Source organism: Lentinus tigrinus, assembly GCF_003813185.1.
Source record: "Lentinus tigrinus ALCF2SS1-7 unplaced genomic scaffold L226scaffold_1, whole genome shotgun sequence".
Classification (NCBI taxonomy): Eukaryota; Fungi; Basidiomycota; class Agaricomycetes; order Polyporales; family Polyporaceae; genus Lentinus; species Lentinus tigrinus.
In genome coordinates, this window is record NW_027137910.1 from 1,504,965 (window position 1) to 1,527,215 (window position 22,251).

The window sequence follows — 22,251 nt, forward strand, 5'->3', positions numbered from 1 at the left end:
ATTAACTTGTCGCCAGCACTGGGCAGCGCCAGGCGCACAGAGCCTGCGGAAATAAGTCATCACCCAAATTCAGACAAGACCAACTCAATATCAAACCACTAGCTCCTCTGCCCTCGGTGCCTGCTTAACACTGATCGTGGCGTGCAGCCAGCCCTCTTGGACGCCTCCCTCACAACGGCGCTGCCTGAGAGCGGAACATACTCGCCGTTGTTTCGCAGCATCCACAGACTCAGCCGCGCCCGCAACACGCGTTCTTGTACGTCCCTCGTTTATCTCCATCACGTCAGACGCCATTCAAATACCCCACCACGAGGCGCAAAGAACCCAGCTGGGGTCACGCTGGGACTTCGGAAAATGATGTCCAAGTAGTTCCGAACAATCGAGAAGGACAACGCACGCCGCGATTGCAGGATCAAGGTGGGGTGCGATTGCTGAGGTGGGTCCTAGTGACTCGAGTACGTATAGGTACAATGCGGCAGCAGAATAGAATATATGCAATACAATCCAATGTCGACGACAGACCACAAGATGTGTCGTAGTGCCAATGAGTGGAGAGCTGAAAACATCAATGATGACTGGAATATGCACTATGAAGTTGTCCGTTGCCGCCTAGGCGGGAGTGCTGGGGGCGGACCTCGGCCGTTCGGACCTTGAGGTGGTGGCAGACTGGGTGGCGATGATGGAGTGGGTGTGATAGATGCAGGGGAAGCTGCCGCGTCCAACGCATCCGCAGCGCAATCCAGCGACGCCGTTCCACTTGGCATGTTGCTGTCTTGTCCAGGAGAAGAGGGTATGCTCGTCGGCGGTGTGAGCGAGGCTCGCTTGACCCTGTCTTTCGAAGCGATCGATTGAAGTGCTGCGGATGCCTTGGACAGCGAAGACGTGTCCGTCTCAGACAGCCGTGCGACCTCTGGCTTAGAGTGCAAGACGTGTGTCGGGTTCGCGCGGGGAGGGAGAGGCGGTGGTATTGAGCCAGGGGGAGGACGGGGTGGCTGAGCCGTAGGCTCCCCCTCCTCCGACGTTGGCTGCGCTGAGTCCTGGTCCCGTCCCGTGAAACCTGTTTGAGACACTGTTGCGGGTTCGCTGCGCGGTGTACTTGTATTCGCATTGCCAGGATTCTTCCACAATCGGTATACGCTCTGGAGTGGCGCCTTCTTCTGGTCCTGTTGATCTGCGGGTGGTGGTGGTGGCGCATATCCCATCGACATGACATCCCCACGGTGGCTGGCGTGGATGCCAGGAATGGTCATCGTCTTCGGTGGCGGAGGTTGTGTGTGAATCGGCGAGGAGGGCCGTTCGGGTTCGTCAGGTGTCATGCCCAGTGCATGGGTGGCGCTTGGATGCGACGAACCCGACGCCTGCGACACCGTTCTCTCGAGTGGGACAGGAGACTCGGAACGCGGCATCGCGCTCGCATCCGACTTTGCCGTCGGAGACACACCAAGCAGCGTGCTCGCATGGCCCGGCGAGACGCTTTCAGCCCTCTCTTTTCCCTTCCCGTTCTGCGGCATAGGTATAGGCACGGACGCCGGCGTGTTACTTCGCGATGAAGCCTCCTGCAGAGGCGCCCGCTCTCGCTCCCGCCTCTCTTCCACCGCAGCCCGGAGCTCAGCGTAGCTCGGCCGGACGACCGATGTCCTGCTGTCAATGCGCCGTTGGTGTCCGTGTCCCGCATCAGGGACGCCTTCGTCCGCTGACCCAACACCTCCTGAGGCAGAGCCGGAGCTTCCCAAGGTCTCCCGCCGGAAGTTGCCCCAGTTCACACCCCACTTCCGCATGGTCTCCTTTGCAGTGTTGCTCAGCGCCTGCTTGTCTGCGCGAGACTTGAGAGTCTGGAAGAAGGATGCTCCAGCAGGGCTCGATGGAGTTTGGCGGGGAGAGCTGCCAGGAGGAGCTGGGCTCTTCGACCGATAGGTGGCCATATGTGCGTCAGAGGAGTCGTCAGATATGTCACCGCCACGAGACGAAGAGACCGAGGCGGCACGAGAGGAGGCTGAGATGGAGCGGCGCCCCTGCGGAGTCGGTGAGAGGTACTGACCGTCGCCCTCAATGTCGCGATCGTCTACCCTCTGAGGCGAGTCCTCTGTGGAATTGACGGAAGCCGGCAAGCTCGAACGCCGTTCCGTCTTTGCGTCATGTGAGAGTGTCCGGCCCCTTGAAACATGGTTGTCAGAGATCGCAGGATTGGAAGGGGCGTTTGCGAAGACATCAGGCTCCTCTTGACCGCTCGAGAACCATGTACGTCGCTTGGTCCCAGGAGACGTCCCCAGGCCAGCTGGTGTAGCCGCACCTACAGTAGTAGATCGAGCCATGGGTTCAGGCTCCGGCAATGTCCCGGGGCCACCTATATTCTCGACCTCCTCTGCTGAGTGCGAGCGGGGGAGTGGGGTGACCTGGGCATCCTCGGCCGGTGACGTGGAAGGAGTCCCGGTGCCATCTGTCGAAGAAGGTTGTTCGCCATCAAGAGTGGGTGCTCGTTCGCTTCGTGATGCGTCAGCCCAGATGCCGCCACGGTGGTGGTACTGCGCGCTTTCAAAGAACGAGATGTCATCCATGTTCGGCATGACCACCGACTCGTAGATCTAAAATGTGTTACGAGTCAGCCCCAGAAGAATCACAGACCGATGTAGCCGACTTACTGCTTCCTTGACCTTCGACTCGATGGTGCTCAGGATCATGCTCCAGGTGATCTGACGGTCGCTCACGACAGGCTCCACGTCCAGGACTATCCTCGGCATCTGCGTAAACGCGTACCATATGCGACTACTTGGTGGGCGTTTCACCTTGACGAGCAGGTTCCCTTCGATCTCCCGCACGACCAATGCCAGGACAAGCTTGACGACGTAGGTCTTGAACCGCGCACCGAGGTTGATCGTTGCTGTGGCTTCCACCGTGATGCGAACCTCGCCCTTGTAAGCGAGATGAACCTCCAGCGAAGCGTCCCCTTCCTTCGTGAGCTCCTTGAGCATGGGCTTGCTGAACGTCGGTGCCCGGTTTCCAACGCTGACCTCGCGAACCTTGATGTCAGTGAGGAATCCCGGTCGCTTGATCTTGGATAGCTTCTTCATGAGCCTGCCGATGATGTACGACTCCAATGTCTGCGTCCGGTAGTAACTGAAGAATATCCGACCAATGAGCGCGTTCAGCCACCGCATGGGGATGACGTCGGGCTGCTCGTCCAGTGTGGCGACCAGGTGAGCCATGTCTTCCGGCTTAAATACGGGTTTCAGTGGGTCCAGCGTCGGGCTGTTCGCGGGGTTGTCCGACGCGTGCACCAGAGCGAGATACCAGTCCTCCATCTCCACGACCGACCGGACAAAGATGAACCACGGCGTCGAGGTGTTCATCGCCAGCTCCCGCGCCTCCTCCCTCCTCTTCTCCAGTTCCGCCAACCTCTCCCGTTCCTGCTGCTTTTGCCGCGCGTTCCCGCCCTTCTCCTCAACCAGCTCGTCGATACTCAACTCCCCAAGCATCATCTCCCTCGTCACGCTCGGCATCTCCTTCCCTACCGCCGACGCCTTGGGCTTGAGGCAGATTGCGTTACGCTTCGCGTACAGCTCGCCGTCTGGGAGGCCTTCGGGATAGATCACAACGTCATGCCCGCTCAGCTCAATCGCAGCCTCACACTCCGTCATGCTCTCGTCCTCGTACAGATAGAGCACCTTGCCCTTGAGCGCAACGTACCACGTATCCTTCGGCCGTTTCGGATCCTTCGACCGCGAGTCCAAGAACCCCCTCACCATGTCCACGTATGACGAATCGATCTGGCTCTCCTCGAACGTCCGGCGCACGGTAAGCCACCCCTTTCGGGGCTTGGGTAGGTCGTTGACATCCGGTGGTGTGGCTGCGGAGGTGGTTGATGGTGGATCGGGCGCGTCGGGCTGGTCGCGACGCTCAAGTTCGCGCTTGCTGAGCTTATTTGGGTCTGGGTCGCCAACAGGAACGGACGTGTAGATGGTGTAGAAGATGGCAGCGAGGATAAGGAGCGGGAGGAATGTTAGACCGCCTAGCACATATGCATAGAACAGCGCTTTCAGGGACATTTGGCTTCCCAACGGCCTGAGAACCGGTCAGCAAACATCATGAACGATGAGTAAGTTGTACTGACGAGGCTGTGTCGTCAATGAGCTCTGTGTCGAGCCCGGTGGTGAGCGTAGAGCATGGAATACGTGGTGGATGGCGCCTCTCCGCACCCGCCAGGCGCGGTGAGGTCACCGCATACAGCCATCACCCAAACACGTGCGCCCCATCCTGTCGGGTCGAAGACGCGAAACCGGCTTGTCTTCGGACTTCGTGCAAATCCATGCAACTGTCCGGGGTCGCTCAATGCAAAGCAAATTCACAGGTAGCATTGCTAGATATCCAGTACATATATGCAAAAAACGAGCGAAGGGAAGACAGACGCATATACAATAACGTAAGCGGATAAAGATGCGACAAGTGCAGGATATGCAGAGAAGTGATGGAGGACAGTGGGTGCAGGGTATCGACATGAGGGAAGGGTGAAGCTGACAGTCATGCTCAACCCTCCCTATGACTGCTCCGCGAGTAGACAGTCCGGCCGCGTGAGGTGCGCGCCCGAGCCATGTCTATGGCCCTCTGACGTCTAGTGGAGAGTGGCCGCGAAAACATGCCTTTTGACATTTGCTCTTGCACAGGCGGAAGCTGCGCGTGCCAATGTCCGTCTTCGTACCGCCAACGTTCGACCAAAGGGAATGGCTTGGCGACAAGTGGCGGATAGACGTCGTTGAGCACTGGATGTGTCGGAACAGGGAGCCTATTGCCAAACGCAGCGTCCTGGTACGGCACGAGACAGGCGACCTCTCGTGGGAGGGACGGACAAGGCGTGATGACGATAGTCGGTATTGACGGGTCATCATTTTCAATTACGACTGGGTTGCTGCTCCTCTGGAGTTCGCGATTGGTGAGCCATGCTAAAGGAGAGAAGTGATCAAGCAGACGTACCCTTACTGTGGATCTCCGCCTCACACTGGGAGGCAGCGAGGGCAATGGTGCTACGCTCTCAGTGCTCTGACAGCGTTTAAGACGAGTTGGCAAGACATCCCGCTCAACAGGCTGACAAGGGTTGGTCAGCTTACATTGGGTCACCAGGTCCGACATGCCGTCCGTGCTTACCTCGAAGTACGCGTCCCGTTCTATTGCCGCAGTCTCCAACTCAACGAACAGCTGTGCAAGGCCCTCCACATCATCGTGCAGTGTGCTCGATAGTGCACTGTACACGGGTACGATAGTGCGTGTACAGATGTCGGACACCGTACCCCACGCGAGGTATGGAAGAGGCCTGACGAGTTGGCAGAGTTCCTCGACGTTCAAGCTCTGAGGCACAATGCAACATAAAGACCGGGTCTCCTCGCAACCACCGCTGGCACTCACCAGTACCTCCCTCTCATCTCCAGTTGTCGAACACTGTCCTCCCACCTCGATGGCCGACACAAACGTCCTCGAAGCCGCGAGAGACAACCGCGCGAGCATGCCGAGCCTGTACGTTCGCAAGTATGGATAGGATGGGAGTCAAGACAGTAATTGTCAGCTGTGAAGGAACGCAGGATGACCAGTCATCTGCAGGGAGGGCAGGAGGGACATGAGGAGGATCGCGCCCAAGGAAAGCAGGAGCGGGGGAGCCGCGGACGAGCTGAAGTACGCGGTGATTTCTCTGGGCCGATTGGTCCGCTTGACTCTAACAGCCGGTGCCGGGGGGCGCCTGACCACTGGATCTGAGATTAGGATCCGCGGTACCTTTGCCGCCCCCGCGCTCGATCGGTGGCGGCCGCTATATACCCCAGACCCAAGCAGCTGGTTTCCAAGGTCACTCTCAGTGCTGTTCATTTCAACCCATGGAACAACTGGGATCATCATACAAGCTAAGGATATATGCATACAAACTCACTGAACTCGGTCGGTGAAGTTCAACACGAATCCCTCTGCCATGAACAAGTCGTGCGTGCTGTTCTGTGTCTCCACATATCTCCCCCAAGCCCGTCTTTCATACCGCGCACTCTTCACGCCCCTGAAGTGCTCCTCCCTGACCTGCTTTAGCTTCGCCTCTTCCACCGGCTTCGCGTACTTCTCGCCCCTTTCCACTCTACCCTCCGGAAACATATTCATGCCCGCCATGTAGTAGACGAGGCACTTCCTCCCCTTCCAGATCTCCAGCCGCTGCAGCTGCGGAAGCCGTTCGACGATGCTGCTGAAGCGCTGTCCGCGATCCAGCTCCTTCAACATAACGAGCGGGTCGGTGTCCCATTGGACGTGGGTTACGGTGCTCTGGCGCTGCAGCTGGACGCTAATGGACGTGAGGATTCCACTGTGCGTCGCGATGGTGTCGAGCATGAGCGCGAGCTCCTTCTCCCCGAGTCCTTCAGGCCCGAGCGCTGTGTCCGTGAGCGGTCCGTTGGGCCAGTACCCCTGCAGAGGCTTGTAGAAGACGACGTGGCGGAGGCGATTGATGTACTGGGTGGGCACCGTCAGGGCCCTGACGCATTTCGTCTCTATCGGCATTCTTTTATCGAAGTAGGAGTCGCGCCCTTGGGAGGGGAGGATAAAGCGGAATGTGTTCAGCTCGTAGAACAGCGCCGCGGCCTCTTCGTACACAGTCTTGTTCGCCAAGAGGAGCGAGAGCTGCGGCGCGACAGATTGGCCCTCCCCGCCATTGATAATACGGACGAGCGTTTTCGTAAAGATGACCGCATTCGCCAATATGAGCGCGCGGATTTCGGGAGGGAATGTAAGGATTGAGATGGAGAACTCCGCCATGTGGGGGGTGTACAATGGAGAACGATGGTGATCGATCTCTCGAGGCAGTCGAAATAAGTATGAGCCAGCTCCAACGGGGCCGGGGCAGTACGTACATTGCAAATTACGTCAACCTCGTGGGCAGACGATGACTCGTATGGGGCTTTCGCAGTATATGTATGACATACGGGGGGACGACAGACGGGTGATTTGAGTGACCGAGTCTATATGCGCGGTAAGAGCGAATGAAGTATTGCTACAGATAAACCAGTGACCAGATAGAGTACGCGAACGGAGCAGAGCAGGATGACGAACGTATGTGCTACAACGTGCCAATGCGACGAACCATGCATGCGATAATAATATGCGAGCGAGCGAATGGATGAGGATGTGCGGAGGATCAGACGAGCAAGAAGAAAAGAACGCTAATGAGTGGTAGCGAAAAAGGCGTCCCAGGAGATCGTCCTGGAGCCAGAACCTGGGGCCACAGTGGGGTACGAAGCACCTGCAGCCATGCTCCAGTCAAACCCATCGTGCCCGGTGCGAAGAACCGACGACGCCTCCATTCCAGGTTGGAACCAGGACCAGTTTGGGTCGAAGATTGCCCCGTCCTGGCTCACACCCAGCCATGATCCCACGTCCATCCCGTCGAGCATGCTGGGGTCGACGTCGTCGTCACCCCCGGTGTCCTCGAAACCGTCCTCGAACTCCATGGCGTCCTCGTCTTCTTCGACAGGCTCGTGACTGGAGATGTCGAGAGGAGGTAATGCGAGGATAGGCTCCGACCGCCGCCTGACAAAGTCTTTGGGGTCGTATTGATACCCAGAGAGCAGGATTGGCGGCTTGAAACCTCGGACCGGTTTAGGCTGCTGGACCTCGAGGGGGCGCGGAAGCTCTGTTTGATGGGGGGCGATCGATGAAGGCAGCGCGGAGTTCGAAGCCGAAGCCGAAGTGGACGCCAGATTATCTGCGATCGGGCGCGGCATGAAGGCTGCGGGGACAGGAACGGACGCTATTTGGGATGGCACGTCCCGCGAGGAGGCGTAAAATGGTACAGAATGGAGAGCGGCGAGGTTAGCGGGTTCGCTATGTCGCCTCGTCTCCGCGAACCTCCCTGTCGTGGCCGAGGGGATAAGGTGGGGTATGTGTGACAGGTCGAACGCGAAGCAATCGGTGGGAGAGAGGGGCGCAGATCCTGAGACGTAAGAGGGCTCATGTGTACCCTTCCCGTCTAGACCGAGCCAAAGGTGCTGTCCAAGAAGAGCTTGAGGGTCCCCGGAAGGCCACCCGAGACACGCCTCGCTAGGCGCAGGTGTGGTCACTGCGCTGTCAGACACAGGCGTGGGGTAGTCCCCGGGAGAGCAGGGAGAAAAGGAGGCGAAACTTGAACGCGACATGGAGCTGGAACGTGAAGCCGGCGAGGGCGGATTTGGTGGTAATGCGCTGAAGCCGAAGTCCACGACCGGAGAGAGAATATCGTCTCCAGCATATAACGGGCAGGCGAATATATCCTGAGTGTATTCTAGAGTGACAGAAAGTGAGACAGAATCAGACATCTTGATAGACATCGAACACCGACCTGTGCCATCATATGCTTCGAACAGGGGAGCCAGCATATCGCTGTGGCAAGAGGGCGCCCCGCCCTGAGAAACACCGCCCTGGGTGCCAGGAGCTGTTGGGGCGTCAAGGAATGATAGTTGGGTTGCCCCCGAGCCAAAGTGGTAGTTCATCGAAGGCATCGTAGTCAAGGAAGGAAACGAAGGGAAGGGGTTAGAGACGGAGCCCGTAGGCTCGGACGGAGAGGATAAATAGTCATCTCGACCGGTGGCGTTGGCGTTGGGAACGGGAGAATCAGCAAGGCCTTCGTGACTATCGCAAGCGCATTGCCGAGGGTAGTGATGTTCCAGAGGAGTGCACGAAAGGATGTTTGGTGGCAGGTGCTCCGTTGCCTGGACAAATCAGGATAGATCAGCCCGGCGTTCTGGTAGATGGACCAATTCGGACAATAGGTTTTTGGACATAAAGGACCGCCCTGATACATGAGGCAGACCCACGACGCATACAATGGAGGATACGAGGGCAATCGTTGTTTCGCTTTCAATTGTGGGCAGACAAGGAGACTCACCGACCCGTCGTGGCAGCGACACGCACAGCAGGTCTGAGGGCGATCGGCAGTTGCACCGAGGCTGGCTGCGGGAAGCGTGCGGAGGCCGCCACCTGAGGAAGGGTCCGATAATAGGTCGCGTGGGTGGTGGACCTTTGGTCGCTTGGCGGGTGGCTCGGCGATAGAGTCGTGGACTGGCCTGGGCGAGGGCCCGCGTTTGGAGGGAGAGAGAGACATGGAGGAGGAGGAGATGTGGGGAGGGGGTGGGCGGCGAGACGGAGACTTATAAGCTTCTGAGGGCGGCATTGCGCAGGGACGCGACGAAGCTCAGAGTCGAGCACGGAAGCTGTGAGATCGGTGAGAGACCGCAAGCGAGAAGCGTCCAAGACTGTTCCAAGTCAGGCCGGATGCGGAAGTGCGACCACAAGCTGCCCCGGAAGCCAATTATTGTCCGCTTCGCCGAGTATCAGCCCATCTGAACGTTGATAGCCATCACGTCGCCCTGCCCTGCCTGCGCAATACATGCCATAGCTACTCCGTATTCCTCTCCGCCCCCACAACTCCCGGCTCTCGTGCACAACCCCGCATCCACCACGCCTGTCAGTGCCACTTTTAGGCTCGTCGCCGTCTGTCGTAATGCACATCCCATGCTGTCTTCCATACTTCTGCGCCCATCATCATCCTAGCAGTCCGTAGCACAATCCCTCCTCCTGTTCTTGTCTCGTTTCCAACCATCTTGCTCCCGCTGCATCACACCAGAACACAACAAGATCACTGATGCCCGCCCACCCTCGCACAGTTTGAACCTACGCACGGACAGCCTTCTCCGAGTGATACGCCGGCGCCGCACATCGCCCGCAGCGGCGCTCTGCGGTTATGCTCCCTTATGCAATCCCCGCCTCTTCTCGGCTACGCATGTATTTTTTTCGCCTCATCTTGGCGGAAGCTATTAGCCTTCCAACTCCATGGCCACGTACTAGGCTATGTACGCCCCACAATATTCCCATCGCGAGAGCTTCTTGGATATCTTCGCCGCGCGATGTCCTACTAGGAGCCCTAGGATATCCAGAGATATCCACACAATGCGCCGATCGGTCTCATGTCCGCCAAACCGCTGTCCGACCTCCTCCGCCTTCCCTGACCATCTTATGCACGCTGTTGTGCCTGGATGTCCGGGAATGATCGCTCGGAGCCAAGTCTTGTTGGCATGACACACCAGCACAAGAACAGCACCGGCCTCTCCCTCGTCGTCTCCGTGCATGATACGCCCGCCTGCGAGTCAGATGCACGCCACCTACCATCGGAATCCGGGCGGCGCATTTCCTAGAGTTCGCCGCTGGCGCCTCAAAACATCCGACGCAAACAACACGTGTGGGGGCTTCGAGGCGAACTCTGCTTACCGGGGCGAAATGGGACCAGTTCGGGGCCCAATATTGCGAATGTGCGCGGTCGAGCAACTGGTTGGAAACAGAAGACCTGATGTACGTGGGCACATGCCACGCCACCGGACGTTCATACTGGTTCGGACTGGCATGCCTATCGGACATCAGCCGCAGTAGGAAGCTACCTGCCAGCCGCTGCGACGCTCTCATGGAAGCCGTTGCAAGGATGAATGAACTCAGGCGGCTGCAGCAGCCGCACTCACGCTGTAGTATCCGGATGCCGAGTTCTAGGGTCATTACACTGAAGTTCCAGTCTCGTCCTCAGGTCGATGCTGTCCCGGCCGTGCGCGGAGGAAATAACTCTATTGATGTGAGCATCAGCTGGCAATTGCATACATATCACTCACTCGCTGGGTTCTATCACCGAAGGTCGCGACCAAGCATGACTATATGGATAAACAGCGTTTTCTATTGGTGCCGCACGACCTCTCGCCTCCCACGTCGCCGAAAGTTCCCCCGTGTAGTATGGCGGCTGTCTGCCCTGCCGACATAGCTCTATGTTATCTATCTGCAGGCATTTTAGGGGTCAGCTCCGCAAACGCTAGTACAACCCAGGACGCACCATTCTGCCACAGCACCGGGCCATGCATACATGCTACCTGTCGATCACAAGGACCGGTCTTTGGGCGTCCAAACGAACCCGCAATGCCACTGCGTTGAGGTTCTCGAGCTTCGTCGCACCGCGCCGCGGTGAGAGATCTAGAGCCGCTTCCGTAACGGCGTCCGCCAGTGACGACATGACCTTGAAAGTTGTCATCACAAACTTGTGTTCAGAGTGCGCCCGGATGGACAGGCACATCCGACGCATGTTCCACCTGTCGAAACCGCAATGGCGAAAGGGGCACACAGCGGGGTGCCCTATGCCGAGGAAGCTATGTCTGTAGCAGCCAGCGTGTCAGCTGGGGCGGCGAAGCGCATGTCATCAAAGTTTGTTGCGCGTTCTGATCAGTCATGGAGGATATCTTGTGGGTATCCGGATATCCGATGCGCTGCCTGCCCATGGCGTGCGCGCTGCGGTTGGATATCTGTGTGCTGCGTGGTGGACATCAGTTCATACTTCACAGGCACGCCGCGAGAAGCATAGGGAAAGTACTCACATATGGTACACGTGCTACGCTCGGGATCTGACAGGTACAAGTGAGTTCGGGAATAGAGGACGGGAAGTATACAGATACCACTAGTACTATGCGGCGGGCATGGATGATGACAGAAAATAGGAACGGTCAGTGGTACATCATGATTGTAGATCAAACCAACCCCTCATAAGCGCGGAACCTTCTGCTACGGGATCGCATCTGCATCGTCCGATGCCTTGAACATTCAATAGCATCAATCGAAGAAGGGGATATCTGACTGTGGGATGCGCATACAGATAGCCCAAGTGAGCGTAGGCCGTAGAGAGGAGATAGAAACACTCACCGAAGGCGTCTCCATTGTGTATTTATCCTCTAGTAACCCAGTATAGGCACGTTGTGCCCACTGGTCTAGCTGGAACATTTGTTCTTTCAATGGGACAGATGAGTATCCTTCCCAGATCTTGAAGACCGCTGGCAGAGCCTTCCAGATGCGCTCGTACAGCGGGAGCGTCTCGGAGAGCGGACGGCCGCGATGCCACTCCGCTTCGAATGAAACTTTCAAGAAGTCTGCAGCATGTTCCTGCGTCAGCTGCTACACGCCACGAGCACTGCACGGGAGGAAAGAGGACGCACAAGGGAAGAACTCGTCGTCCGGGGGGTACATTTCCGCCGCTTTCTGGTAGAACTTCGCCGCTGCAGCAAGCATCTTCTCACCCTCCTCTGCATCGTTGTCCTTCTTCGCGCTCAAGCCCTGCAGCAGGAAGACTGCGCCGAGTGTGCTGCGTTAAGACCACTATATCAGCCGTGGAACACGTCTGCGAGTGGAAGCAAATCTTGACGAGCATGATACATACGCATGCGCATCCGCGACGGGGAAGACATGGAAGGAATACCAAGCTCCCTTGTCCATCGGTTCGTCGTCTCCCTCTTTAGGGAAGTTCTTCGTCGTCTCGTCGACCATCTGGTTCGCCATGTCGATGAGCTCCTCTACGTTGTACTCGGAATCGCCCTCGGACTCCCTCAACGCCTGATCGCGGCGAACAGATTGAGTATATCATTGCATATCAAAGACACGAGAACTCACGCTCAGATACGCAGCCATCCGGATGCGCTTGATGGCGCGGACGAACGTCTTCTGGAAGATGTACCCACGATCCGAGGTCGGCACGTCGTGCCAGGTGCGTGCGCCCCACTCGAGCACGTCGACGACGCTGTTGTAGTACTGCATCGCCGTCGCCTTGCTCTGTCCGCTCCGATCGACGAAGTATGCACGGAAGAACCATGCGCTGCCAGACGCACATCAACGGATGACTGGGCGCCCCTTCATTCCCGCCACATTACTCACCGGATGGTTGAGGCCAGTGCAAGACGCGTCGCCTTCCAGCCCTTATCCTCCAGGAGCTTGACTGCTTCCTCCTTCACCGTCTCGGCGCCACCTTCTGGCCAGCCGCCGAACGCAGTGAGCTCGAACTGGGCTGCACATCACAAACGATCCGCATCTGACTGTCAGTACCCATAGGACACCGGACGAGATAGGAGGCGGCCGCACCTTGAAGCTGCAACAGCTCGATCCAGTCTTCCGAGTCCATATGAAAGACACGCTGATCCCGCAGCAGGCCACCAACGATCGCTTGCAGCGCCTGCACAGTCAGGGTGAACAACCGGACCCACATGTGCATGCATACGCAGGTAATTACGTTCAGATTTCCTTGTATGCCAGTTTCTGTCTTCTTGAGCTGCTTCATGTAGCGCACGCCTTCGGAGAAGTCCTGATCGGGATCGTCAGAACACGATTCGGGTACGTGGGTTTTGAGACCTTCACCTTGTAGGCGTTCATGAGCGGCCACGCCTGCAATGATGCGTGAGACACTGCCGGAGGTATGGGGCAACAGAGTACTCACACAGCTGTTCAGGACGTTGTTTGCCGTCAGGACGTCCTCCATTTCGAGGGCCACAATCCAAGGTGGTTTCACATTAGCGGGGATCGTCTGGAGCTTGTTGTTCTCCATCGTTCTGCTCTGGCGTGCCTCCAAGCCCTCTTGACACAGCTTCAGGCCATCGTCATATTGCGACTTGAGTTGGGTTTCTTGGGGGGAGAGCTCTTCCGATGGGAGTGTGCCGAGGGCTTCCTTCCATGCCTTGATGCTCAGGTCGTACAGATGCAGCTCCTGGCGCAGTGTAATAAGCCAAGTAAGTCATGAAGGTGGCCAAACGACTCACATATGCGGACTTCCCAAGTCTTGCCCAGGCCTTTCCATACTTCGGATCTAAATTGACAGCCTGAGATGGCATGTAAATCATGCTACCACTTATAACTCAACGAGCTCTAACCTTCTGCGCATCTTTGGCTGCATCCAGGTATCTACCAGGAATCATCTATTCAACGCCTGTGTCTGGGTAAAGTATGACAACTTACTGCTTGAGTGCGATGTAGGTGGCTGCGCGGTTCGCGTATAGCACCGGGTTCGCGTCATCCAGCTTGATCGCGTCGGAATACTTCGATCGAGCCTTTGCGTAGTCGCCCTTGCCATGGAAGGCGTTCCCCTCAGCCTTGAGCTGCTCAACGCGTGTCTGGACGTCGTCAGATGCCATGCCAATCTTGCATTCGAGATATACCCTGTCAACGTCAGTGTTAAACGGATGGGTCACTGTCAGTTGGCTGTGAGATTCCTCCTCGGCTGTGGGGACTCTCTCCCAGGGTCTAAGAAGCATGCCCGAAAGGGAAAGCACATGATCTGCACCTCGATGAGGGACGGCCGCATGGCCAGAGACCACAAACACAGAGGCAACGCATTTGGGTTGCATTACAGAAGACTACGAAGGATACGCAGTCTCAAAGAATACAAATTACGGCGACTCACGGTGAAGATCTCGACGGAGGTGTGCTCGAGCGAACCAGTCACTGCTACGCGAGCATCGGGGAAGACAGGAGAGGGCGTAGAGGTAGAGAGGGAAAGATCAACACCAGGACGCTGCGCAATTACAGACTAAGGGAAACATCGTGAACAGAATACTGGGAACATAACCTCCACCCCTGAGTGAACGCCAATCCTTTCCATCCTCCTCCTTGTATGCGTCACTAGAAATCGTTGTGCGCCCTGGGAGCGCTCACTCGCTCACTACAAGGCCGGCCATCGCCCGCTGCACATCCGGAACGCCGTTGCCAGCACTGCCCACCATGCGCGGAGGCAGCGACGGGTGCCTCATTCCCAACGCAGCGCCCAGCATCCTCTTGCCAGGATCTCCAATACGCGGAGCACCGTGGTCAGGCTGGGCAGCGAGGACGGCAGGGTCGTTAGCCGTCGGATCTATGGGAGAGACATCCGGACCGAGCGAGGAAGAAATGAGCGCGTTGAGCGTGGGATGAGAGGGTAGGTTAGGGAGGGTGGGCGAGGGCTCGCGGTCGCGGTCGCGCGCACCTTGATCGAGCATGCTGCCGTTCGTGTGCGCGCTGCCATTGGATGTGTTGTTGTTGCGGTACGAGTGGCTGATAGAGACGCCGCGGGCATGCGACACAGAGTTGCGGACGTTGTGGCCACGTCCAGAGTTGTTGTGTGTACGGGCATTCACAGATTGGATGACCTCCTGAGCGTCGGGGCCGTCGTACGGCTTAATGGTAGCGGTGCCCGAGGAGTTGGGCGAGGTGAAGATGGAGGGAGGGAATGCCAGGGCATGAAGGTAGGCCCGCTTGGCTGCAACGCCGGTGCATGTTAGTTTGCGAAAGGAAGGGGGTCACCGAGACTGTGCTCAGCAGAGAAGATAGCCACGCCACGCACCTACGGTCGCGTCATTGAACACAATCAAGAGGCTGGTGTCGTTAATCCACTTGATCTTGAAGCCGCCGTTCACGTTGTCCCACTCGGAGAACGCAGCTTGGATGTCCCTGGTCTTGAGCTCCTTCGGGAAGCCAGTGAGGGAGAGGATGCGCGTAACGCAGGCCGAGAGCTGGGAGAGAGCAGCAGCCATCGTGATTGGAGAGTGATGATATGGACAGGCGGGTGTGGGCGTGTGGTGCTGTGCGAGCGGCGGGTGGAGGGGTTGAGAGAAAGAACTTAAAGATGATAGAGCTATACGTTAGGCGGACGAGACGGCGCAGAGGAGACGGAGGAAAGAGCGGGAGATGGTCGTACAGAGAATTTCGGACAGAGCCAAGAAGCACGCAGACCCCCAGCGCCGGTGCGCATCAGGCGCGGCCCCGCTAAGGGCACACCGCGGCTTCTTCCATCACCGCATTCTGACGGTCTCCCACCAAGTAACAACATTGAAGTCATCCGCAGTCCACATAACAAGCAACTAGTAACCCCCTCCGCAGCCGCCATAAGTCCTGGTACTTGGGAGGTTAAGCCTACACGGTAAGTCCGTATCTATCGCAACCATCGCCCGCCAGGAGCATATCTGGACCTCCTTGTTGCCTCCATAACAGCAAGCACGCCGCGCGAAGATCGGCGCCCGTGCGCATCCAACTGGCACTGTTTCTCCAAATACGAGCAAGTTCTCAATCGCCTTGAGGCGAAGTAACGTACACAAGTTACTCACCCTTGCTAGTCGACCAATTGATATAGCACGCTCACATGCTACATATCGTGTGCTTGGTTGCGGCTTTCAGGTGCAACTGAGTCCAATGTGAGCTTGAACGATCCAGTTCTTTGTGTAAAGACTAGTACTCACAACGGCCTCCGAGCAGCCGACGAAGACCACCATGGATTCACATTTCCAGGCGCCTGCGATACAGGTATCCTTTGACGTCGCTTGCCGACCTTGAGCGTGCATGATAAAATGGACATCCATAGAACATTCCAAACGAGGTCTCTGTCCCAGATCGGCAGAGATTGGCCAGGACAACCACCCCGACTGAACGGATAGCGTTATGCGAAGACATGATTTTGTGTTACCCCGGACGTCCCTCCATCTACTTCGAAGTCCAGTTGGCGACAACGCTTGGACAGCTTGGAGCGAAACCACTGGCGCTCGCGCATTTTCGCAAGGTTCTGGTTTGGTTCCAGTCTGTAGATTCCGTCCCGCTGAATGTTCGGGAATGCTAGGCTCAAACCCTCCTCGCTCAGGATGGCGGGAGCGACGATTCATTGGACATACTGGTGGAAATCCTCTCCCGCGAAGTGGCTGCAGAATCGGCCAAACACTTAGCGAACTCGATGAAGAGTACGGAACAATCTTCGGTAGATCATCAATGCCTACTAACCACTCACACGCGTATCCAGCCGGACCCTTCTCCCAGAAGTGGATACCTACGAAAGCACACAGGTTCCCTACCACCCAGCCTTACCTTCCGGCTGGCCATGAAGAGCTCAAGAAGCGGTGGTCTACCCTATCTGCCCAAACGTCATTGTCACAAGCCTACCTCAGGAAGCTCGCGGTTGACACTAATCACTTCGAGGACGTCTTTCGTCTCACGGAGGAGGTGCGTAGGCACTTATTCCAACAACGAAACGTGCGATCGACCCTCGAGCTCAGTCGGTGAAAGACGTGGTGAAACGTGGAATAGCGGACAGTGTTCTCGAGCCTACTGCGGAGAGCAAGCTGCACGATGCCGACAAGATCAGACAGATCTTGTCCGACACCATATCCGTACGTGACATCCTTATATCACGCCATGCTCAATCGTTGAGACCGATTGCGGCACAGGCGTATGGTATCCTGGACGAACTTCTCCGCGAACCAGAGAAACTCAACAGATCCTCGATCTGTGAAGCACACGCTCGTCTCATGCACACATGCCGCTTTCTTGAGCCTGGCCGCTACATACCTCCCGGGGAAACCCGCTCGACTACCAGGACAACTGTTGATATCCTAGGTTACAACAGCGCACAATGCTGCCCATTCACCGAGGTGGACAAAGAGGTCGACTACATCTGCAACATGTCCAAGGTGCGCCATAGTGCTTGCCGTCATGATATGGTCGATGGCCGACAATTCCTTCCCCCTAGCAATGGATCAGATCGTGGCGGAATCCGTTCGCCACGGCCAGTTGGATCCATCTCGTGTTGACGCGCTGCAATCCTTTTGACGTGGGTATCAACACCCTTTCTGGGGTGCGAGATCTCTTCGCTCACACTATGGTTTTCCAGGATGGAAACGGGCGCATTGCGCGGATCATTGCGAGCATACCTCTTGTTAAGACTGGATACCCACCAATCTCAATTACCATGAGTCACCGAACATCGTACTATGCAGCTATACCGCAGGTAGGGGGTACTCGATTCGGCCAAATCAACCGAAGATGCTGACGACATGCATTCGACAGGCCTATGATGGGGATCACTCGCCTTTCATTCAGTGTTTAGTGGACGGCATGCGAGACACAATTAGCTATGTTCAGGGTGTCGCGTAGGCATGCTCGGCGAGTCAACAAATGGACATGTATTGTATTGTATGTACAAGGATCGCATATCACGAATGATCTGGAGATGAAATAATCTGACTGGACTACGCGAGAGTGGTGACTGGTACGAAAGGGACTTACGTCGTAGTCGAGATGAACTGCAAGGCTTTGAAAACAAGACTTAACTCATATGCAGCATTCAGTTCAGTCATCACCGTGATGTCGTCCGTATCACGGTAGAGCTCCCTGGAGATAATTCGCCGTCCCCGACATGTGGGCAATCCTCGCGGAGGCAACATGCAGGGCGATAATCTTGGGATCAGGAGTAGGGATTGCCTTGCCGTCTTCGTCGACCGAGTTACTTTCGAAGGCGACTCGAGGCTTGATTCGACCGCCGCATATCGGACGTAGGTATTTCTGACCGTAAGCGTGTATCACATCGTAAGTATCGCATATGTCCTGTTGATCTGCGTCCTAAATTCATATATCAGCCGATCAGTAATGGTCTGTGAAAGGTTTTGAAAGGCAACAACAATAGACGAACATACCTTGACTGGCATGAGGTGGGCATGTCGAGAGTATCGAATTCGTTGTGTGGCTCCTAGGCCGATGTGAATGCATTATTGGGACTCTGAATGTCTTTCACAGCATGAACAGCGAACCCTCCGAATCGCTCAATTATTGCCCCCGTCGTCTTTGCTCAATCGAACTGAAGGAATTATGAGATAAACTGAGGAGAACGGACTGGCACATACCCACCTTGTCAGTGTCACGAACAACTGGAGTGATCCCATGAATGCTTTCCGAAAGAGGCTGGCTAATTATATGCGCGACCTTGGTGGTACAAATTGGCGTTGGCGTAGGAGTATGAGCACCCTTACACTGCAAGTCCCAAGTTGCATCGACGTCGCCAGTGACGAACACACTCACCAGCTTGCGCGAATTAGAAGCATTGCTGAACGACGGATTAAGAAGGGGCTCTTGAGCGGCGACCTCCAAGGATTGCTGAGGAGTAAGGGCGGGCGTTACTGCAGGCGTAGGACCCTTGGGATTGTAGACTGGACATGATTGAGAAAACAGAAGAGAAAAGGACGCGTAGCGTCACGTACGTATAAACCCAAATATATACAGGTAGGCAAGCCCGGCCAGCAACTCCGGATCTTCGTGACAAGCAAGAATGTCGCGCACCAAGGCGTCGCGTCCAGAGTCGTTGGGAGCCAAGAGCAGGCTGTGACCAAGGACACGTGCGGTGATGGCAGTAGGAGACATACCCTACATAATATCTGTGGTCGGAGCATCTTCGAGGTCACTGGAAGAGGGACCCCGGCCTGAATGGCTGGTGCAGACAGTGTCCGTAAGCAGTGTGGACATCGTCGATGGCAAAGGCTGGGGGTAGAGTTTACTTGCTAGCGACATGACGGTGGTTAGTTGCAGATGCTGGTTGTACAGAAAGGTCTACCGGTACCACCGGTCCGTGTTCCATGAAGAGGAATTATGTAAGCTGAAGAGTACCTCCAGGGATCAAGTAAGTACATAAGTACAGACCGAGAACGTACCTCGCCGCGCTTGGATCCGGATACACGACGAAAGAATAATCAAGAATAAGGATACATGCAAGACTGACATAGCTCCGGACGGCTTTTCAGGATGTTAACTTGGGGTCGTGTCCATCCTGTCAACCGCTTTCCCCTTCCCACCAATCGCAGAGAGATCTACACCCTCCCCGACAGCCTGTCCAAGGAAGGCCTTCACGTCCTCCGCCCGAGCGACATCATAGGCTGTCGCAGCGGCTGCGCTAACAGCAGAGCTTCCCTCTGCGAAGGCCGCGCCCTCCCCGGCTTCGCCCTTTGCCTTTTCCTTTGCCCGCTGCATCAGCTGGTCCACGGCCCAGTTCACGTATCCAGTCTTGCTTGTCTCCCACGGCCGCTTGCCTGGCTCTGGTAGGACGCCAGGCTCCAGTGCTGCCGCGGAAGGGTCGATCTCGGGAAGCGACTCGACGGCGCTGTGGAGGGCTTGTAGCTGATCTGGGATGGCGAGGAGTGCTTGTATCTGTGGGGCTTGTAGGAAGGCAAGCCGGTCTTGTCGTGTACGCGCGTACTCGAGGTCTTTTGCAGACCTGCGCGCAGCACGGGTGAAGAGACGTTTCAACTTTCGTTGCTATTCGTGCAAAAGACCAGATGAGACGTACATCGCGCTGCGCCACAGGAGGATATTGCGATCGGGGACGTACCGCATGTACTTTCCGCCTCAGCTCGTCAATCTCTGCGAGAAGCTCCGCCTCCTTCTCAGGCGGTTGCTCCAAGTCCAGTCCGGCCTGGTGCGGGGCCACGATGGGCAAGTCCGCCGGGATAGCGAAGATGTTCCTCATCGACCATGCCTCGAAGAAGTCGAACGCAACATCGACATGGCTTTCCAGCAGCGTCTGAAACGCGACCAGTCCCTGCTCAATCTCCTGCGTGGGATCCCACTCTGCTGCCTTCTCCGCGCGTGCGTCCGCCCAGCGCTGCAGGAACTGCTCCATGGCATCCACGCTTTGGCGCGCCTCATCGTTTGCTATGTTGATGATATCATCGAGGAGGAGTTGTGGTATGAAGCCGAGAAGCTCAGGAAGAAGCACAGATGGAACAGTTGGCGGCGGTCCGGCAGGAGGTGCACTCATGATGGTCCAGGAGGATGGAGGCAGACTTGAACTACTCGCGTCGCGTCCCGCGTCTTGTCTTGTGATGGTGGACGCGTCGGTCACACAGAGTCACAGCAAGATCGAGCAAGATCTGAGCGTGACAGGACCCCAGGAACTGCAGCCTCCGACTCGAGCGCGAGCGACGTACTACTACAACGCGCATAACTCAGCCTTTTACCCTTCACGCTGCCCGACAACCTCGCGCCATGTACCACGGCCATGACTTGGACAGCGACCTCATACGTGCATGGCAGATCCTACACGAACTCTCGGAGCAGAATGCGCTGAATCACAAGATGGCCGCGACCCTCGCGTCGCAGGCCCATACGCTCAAAGTATGCCTGGTTGCCAGCTATGTCACTGCCGAGCATTCATGCATGTAGAGCGTTCTAGTCTGAAGCACAAAATGTTGCGACCGGCTTCTCGCTAAGGCGCGTGAACTTGGATATCTCCAAGGGTGAGCCCTATCGTCGGGAAAACGGAGTGAGATATTGACGTCTCGCTTTGTATTGCCAGAGATATTCGAGTCCGAACTAGAGCGGCACAACGCACACATCGTCATCGAGAATCATACGTTGCTACAAGAGAACAAGCAGCTCTCAGCCCTCCTGAAGGAGTACGAGGAGACAATGGAGACGGTCATGTCGAAGTTCCGCAACCATGCAGTACGTCACGACCTTACCCTGCAGCATCTATCTCAACCCCACCCCTAGTTCGCAGCACAACAACACGAACTCACCCTGACCCGGCATTACGAGACTCTAATACAAAGTCTAGACACCTCTCTAGTCCAGAACAGCTTCGCCAACAACGTAGACGCGACCGAATCCCTCTACCGCCTCGCTCAGCACCTCCGTTCGCTCATGCGCGCCATGAACGGCGAAGACTCCGACTCCCCCCCTCCCCAGCCTCGCGACCCCTCACCACCGCACGACCCATCCCAGGCACACGATCCCTCATCCTCCTCCTCCCACCCCTCCGTCCCCACCTCCGAACACGAAGTCGACTTGCTTGTCTTCGCGCGCGAAGACTGGGCCGTCGAGCGCGAGGTCGAAATCGCACGACTCGAGCAGGAGAACGAAGAGCTCCGCCGCATGCTCGGCATCGACCGCGCATCCGCCGAGGCGAACGGCTGGCTCGAGGACGAGGCCCGCGAGCTCACCTTCCGCAGGCACTTCACCACCGCGCCCTACCGCGCCTCGAGCCCGGGCCAGCTGGGCATCGTGCGCGGGAGCATTCCCTCCTTCGATACGGCGTCGCACATGGTTGGTGGAAACATGGGTGCGGGAATGGGCATGCCTGGCATGGGCATGGGCATGGGCATGGGTATGGGTATGGGCTTGGGCCCCGCGCCTGGCCCAGGGTCCGGTCCTGCACCCGGGACGGGTATGATGATGGGTCCGCCTGGCCAGGGTGCAGGTGGAGGTGCACCGATAGGAATGCCCGGCGGGAGCATGATACAGCCTGGGATGCGTGGCGTGCAGGGGCGGCGGACAGCCATGTTTGGTGGCCGAGGGAGAGGGAATGGTCCTCCGATGTGGGACGGCATGAACCAGAACATGCAAGACCGGCCGTGGCAGATGCAGGGAGGAGCCTTTGACCTTAGCCGGTGATGCACTTTGTGTTCTTCGTCTACTCACCGTGTACATCTCACTTTCGTGGATTATTTATCTATCTTGGAGTTCTGTGCAAAGTTCGAATCCCTTGATGCTCTCCACGCAAGTGATCGTAAGGCATATGGCATATGTGTAGGATGCGGAGTGAACTAGGTACAGGTGGAAGTGTGATATCAACCGAGACCGGGTATGTAAATGTACAACAACGCACACAGCGCACTGTGTGTACGTGTCTACCGA

At 56.8% G+C, this 22,251-nt stretch overlaps 10 protein-coding genes across 10 annotated transcripts; 2 read left to right on the top strand and 8 right to left on the bottom strand.

The window, feature by feature from the left end:
• Positions 1–363: 363 nt before the first annotated feature.
• Positions 364–4,182, bottom strand: L226DRAFT_497282 (uncharacterized protein). The gene is made up of 3 exons (XM_067677603.1): positions 4,109–4,182; positions 2,640–4,059; positions 364–2,582 (listed from the first exon to the last, which is right to left on the bottom strand). The coding sequence occupies exons 2-3, from the start codon at positions 4,041–4,043 to the stop codon at positions 588–590; spliced, it is 3,399 nt and encodes a 1,132-aa protein (XP_067542699.1). The 5' UTR covers positions 4,044–4,059; positions 4,109–4,182; the 3' UTR covers positions 364–587.
• Positions 4,183–4,315: 133 nt separating this feature from the next.
• On the bottom strand, positions 4,316–5,630 carry L226DRAFT_528328 (uncharacterized protein). The gene is made up of 4 exons (XM_067679331.1): positions 5,395–5,630; positions 5,137–5,337; positions 4,966–5,076; positions 4,316–4,908 (listed from the first exon to the last, which is right to left on the bottom strand). The coding sequence occupies exons 1-4, from the start codon at positions 5,491–5,493 to the stop codon at positions 4,522–4,524; spliced, it is 798 nt and encodes a 265-aa protein (XP_067542700.1). The 5' UTR covers positions 5,494–5,630; the 3' UTR covers positions 4,316–4,521.
• Positions 5,631–5,813: 183 nt separating this feature from the next.
• On the bottom strand, positions 5,814–6,976 carry L226DRAFT_16924 (uncharacterized protein). Its single transcript, XM_067672606.1, has one exon. It carries the CDS (start codon positions 6,772–6,774, stop codon positions 5,905–5,907), a length of 870 nt encoding a protein of 289 aa, XP_067542701.1. The 5' UTR covers positions 6,775–6,976; the 3' UTR covers positions 5,814–5,904.
• On the bottom strand, positions 6,977–8,974 carry L226DRAFT_16942 (uncharacterized protein). Its single transcript, XM_067672607.1, has 3 exons — positions 8,905–8,974; positions 8,333–8,702; positions 6,977–8,275 (listed from the first exon to the last, which is right to left on the bottom strand). Exons 2-3 carry the CDS (start codon positions 8,490–8,492, stop codon positions 7,179–7,181), a joined length of 1,257 nt encoding a protein of 418 aa, XP_067542702.1. The 5' UTR covers positions 8,493–8,702; positions 8,905–8,974; the 3' UTR covers positions 6,977–7,178.
• A 2,423-nt stretch (positions 8,975–11,397) lies between these two features.
• L226DRAFT_16963 (TPR-like protein) lies at positions 11,398–14,331 on the bottom strand. Its single transcript, XM_067672610.1, has 14 exons — positions 14,237–14,331; positions 13,792–14,023; positions 13,707–13,737; positions 13,596–13,655; positions 13,277–13,540; positions 13,198–13,224; positions 13,073–13,144; positions 12,925–13,015; positions 12,721–12,850; positions 12,460–12,661; positions 12,230–12,402; positions 12,009–12,154; positions 11,795–11,942; positions 11,398–11,574 (listed from the first exon to the last, which is right to left on the bottom strand). Exons 2-14 carry the CDS (start codon positions 13,965–13,967, stop codon positions 11,547–11,549), a joined length of 1,548 nt encoding a protein of 515 aa, XP_067542703.1. The 5' UTR covers positions 13,968–14,023; positions 14,237–14,331; the 3' UTR covers positions 11,398–11,546.
• L226DRAFT_528332 (uncharacterized protein) lies at positions 14,087–15,420 on the bottom strand. Its single transcript, XM_067679332.1, has 2 exons — positions 15,152–15,420; positions 14,087–15,067 (listed from the first exon to the last, which is right to left on the bottom strand). Exons 1-2 carry the CDS (start codon positions 15,339–15,341, stop codon positions 14,484–14,486), a joined length of 774 nt encoding a protein of 257 aa, XP_067542704.1. The 5' UTR covers positions 15,342–15,420; the 3' UTR covers positions 14,087–14,483.
• Positions 15,421–15,864: 444 nt separating this feature from the next.
• Positions 15,865–17,749, top strand: L226DRAFT_528334 (uncharacterized protein). The gene is made up of 10 exons (XM_067679333.1): positions 15,865–15,998; positions 16,060–16,107; positions 16,166–16,360; positions 16,418–16,535; positions 16,595–16,794; positions 16,848–16,961; positions 17,019–17,261; positions 17,321–17,401; positions 17,462–17,578; positions 17,638–17,749. Exons 2-10 carry the CDS (start codon positions 16,075–16,077, stop codon positions 17,722–17,724), a joined length of 1,188 nt encoding a protein of 395 aa, XP_067542705.1. The 5' UTR covers positions 15,865–15,998; positions 16,060–16,074; the 3' UTR covers positions 17,725–17,749.
• A 422-nt stretch (positions 17,750–18,171) lies between these two features.
• L226DRAFT_607311 (uncharacterized protein) lies at positions 18,172–19,048 on the bottom strand. Its single transcript, XM_067685782.1, has 5 exons — positions 18,825–19,048; positions 18,646–18,773; positions 18,475–18,591; positions 18,264–18,424; positions 18,172–18,189 (listed from the first exon to the last, which is right to left on the bottom strand). Exons 1-4 carry the CDS (start codon positions 18,982–18,984, stop codon positions 18,416–18,418), a joined length of 414 nt encoding a protein of 137 aa, XP_067542706.1. The 5' UTR covers positions 18,985–19,048; the 3' UTR covers positions 18,172–18,189; positions 18,264–18,415.
• Positions 19,049–19,132: 84 nt separating this feature from the next.
• L226DRAFT_528336 (Mis12-domain-containing protein) lies at positions 19,133–20,386 on the bottom strand. The gene is made up of 2 exons (XM_067679334.1): positions 19,946–20,386; positions 19,133–19,872 (listed from the first exon to the last, which is right to left on the bottom strand). Exons 1-2 carry the CDS (start codon positions 20,372–20,374, stop codon positions 19,366–19,368), a joined length of 936 nt encoding a protein of 311 aa, XP_067542707.1. The 5' UTR covers positions 20,375–20,386; the 3' UTR covers positions 19,133–19,365.
• Positions 20,387–20,540: 154 nt separating this feature from the next.
• L226DRAFT_607313 (uncharacterized protein) lies at positions 20,541–22,085 on the top strand. The gene is made up of 4 exons (XM_067685783.1): positions 20,541–20,730; positions 20,789–20,852; positions 20,912–21,060; positions 21,109–22,085. The coding sequence occupies exons 1-4, from the start codon at positions 20,602–20,604 to the stop codon at positions 22,006–22,008; spliced, it is 1,242 nt and encodes a 413-aa protein (XP_067542708.1). The 5' UTR covers positions 20,541–20,601; the 3' UTR covers positions 22,009–22,085.
• Positions 22,086–22,251: the final 166 nt, after the last annotated feature.

Bases quoted from the DNA above. Each gene is read 5' to 3' on its own strand.
- L226DRAFT_16942 (XM_067672607.1), bottom strand. From the start codon at position 8,492: ATGCCTTCGATGAACTACCACTTTGGCTCGGGGGCAACCCAACTATCA. The intron at 8,276-8,332 runs GTCGGTGTTCGA...CTGTCACTCTAG, and splicing joins CGAAGCATATGATGGCACAG to AATACACTCAGGATATATTC.
- L226DRAFT_16924 (XM_067672606.1), bottom strand. From the start codon at position 6,774: ATGGCGGAGTTCTCCATCTCAATCCTTACATTCCCTCCCGAAATCCGC.
- L226DRAFT_607311 (XM_067685782.1), bottom strand. From the start codon at position 18,984: ATGTCTCCTACTGCCATCACCGCACGTGTCCTTGGTCACAGCCTGCTC. The intron at 18,774-18,824 runs GTACGTGACGCT...AATCATGTCCAG, and splicing joins GTATATATTTGGGTTTATAC to TCTACAATCCCAAGGGTCCT. The intron at 18,592-18,645 runs GTGAGTGTGTTC...TTGCAGTGTAAG, and splicing joins CTTCTAATTCGCGCAAGCTG to GGTGCTCATACTCCTACGCC.
- L226DRAFT_528334 (XM_067679333.1), top strand. From the start codon at position 16,075: ATGGATTCACATTTCCAGGCGCCTGCGATACAG. The intron at 16,361-16,417 runs GTTCTGGTTTGG...CGGGAATGCTAG, and splicing joins CGCTCGCGCATTTTCGCAAG to GCTCAAACCCTCCTCGCTCA. The intron at 16,536-16,594 runs GTACGGAACAAT...ACGCGTATCCAG, and splicing joins CTTAGCGAACTCGATGAAGA to CCGGACCCTTCTCCCAGAAG.
- L226DRAFT_528328 (XM_067679331.1), bottom strand. From the start codon at position 5,493: ATGCTCGCGCGGTTGTCTCTCGCGGCTTCGAGGACGTTTGTGTCGGCC. The intron at 5,338-5,394 runs GTGAGTGCCAGC...ATTGTGCCTCAG, and splicing joins GAGATGAGAGGGAGGTACTG to AGCTTGAACGTCGAGGAACT. The intron at 5,077-5,136 runs GTAAGCACGGAC...AACCCTTGTCAG, and splicing joins AACGGGACGCGTACTTCGAG to CCTGTTGAGCGGGATGTCTT.
- L226DRAFT_528332 (XM_067679332.1), bottom strand. From the start codon at position 15,341: ATGGCTGCTGCTCTCTCCCAGCTCTCGGCCTGCGTTACGCGCATCCTC. The intron at 15,068-15,151 runs GTGCGTGGCGTG...CCGGCGTTGCAG, and splicing joins GTTCAATGACGCGACCGTAG to CCAAGCGGGCCTACCTTCAT.
- L226DRAFT_607313 (XM_067685783.1), top strand. From the start codon at position 20,602: ATGTACCACGGCCATGACTTGGACAGCGACCTCATACGTGCATGGCAG. The intron at 20,853-20,911 runs GTGAGCCCTATC...TTGTATTGCCAG, and splicing joins GAACTTGGATATCTCCAAGG to AGATATTCGAGTCCGAACTA. The intron at 21,061-21,108 runs GTACGTCACGAC...CCCCACCCCTAG, and splicing joins CGAAGTTCCGCAACCATGCA to TTCGCAGCACAACAACACGA.
- L226DRAFT_528336 (XM_067679334.1), bottom strand. From the start codon at position 20,374: ATGAGTGCACCTCCTGCCGGACCGCCGCCAACTGTTCCATCTGTGCTT. The intron at 19,873-19,945 runs GTACGTCCCCGA...TTGCACGAATAG, and splicing joins TGAGGCGGAAAGTACATGCG to CAACGAAAGTTGAAACGTCT.
- L226DRAFT_16963 (XM_067672610.1), bottom strand. From the start codon at position 13,967: ATGGCATCTGACGACGTCCAGACACGCGTTGAGCAGCTCAAGGCTGAG. The intron at 12,155-12,229 runs GTATGTATCATG...GTCTTAACGCAG, and splicing joins CCCGTCGCGGATGCGCATGC to CACACTCGGCGCAGTCTTCC. The intron at 11,575-11,794 runs GTTCCAGCTAGA...CCGTAGCAGAAG, and splicing joins GTCCCATTGAAAGAACAAAT to GTTCCGCGCTTATGAGGGGT.
- L226DRAFT_497282 (XM_067677603.1), bottom strand. From the start codon at position 4,043: ATGTCCCTGAAAGCGCTGTTCTATGCATATGTGCTAGGCGGTCTAACA. The intron at 2,583-2,639 runs GTAAGTCGGCTA...AACACATTTTAG, and splicing joins AGTCGAAGGTCAAGGAAGCA to ATCTACGAGTCGGTGGTCAT.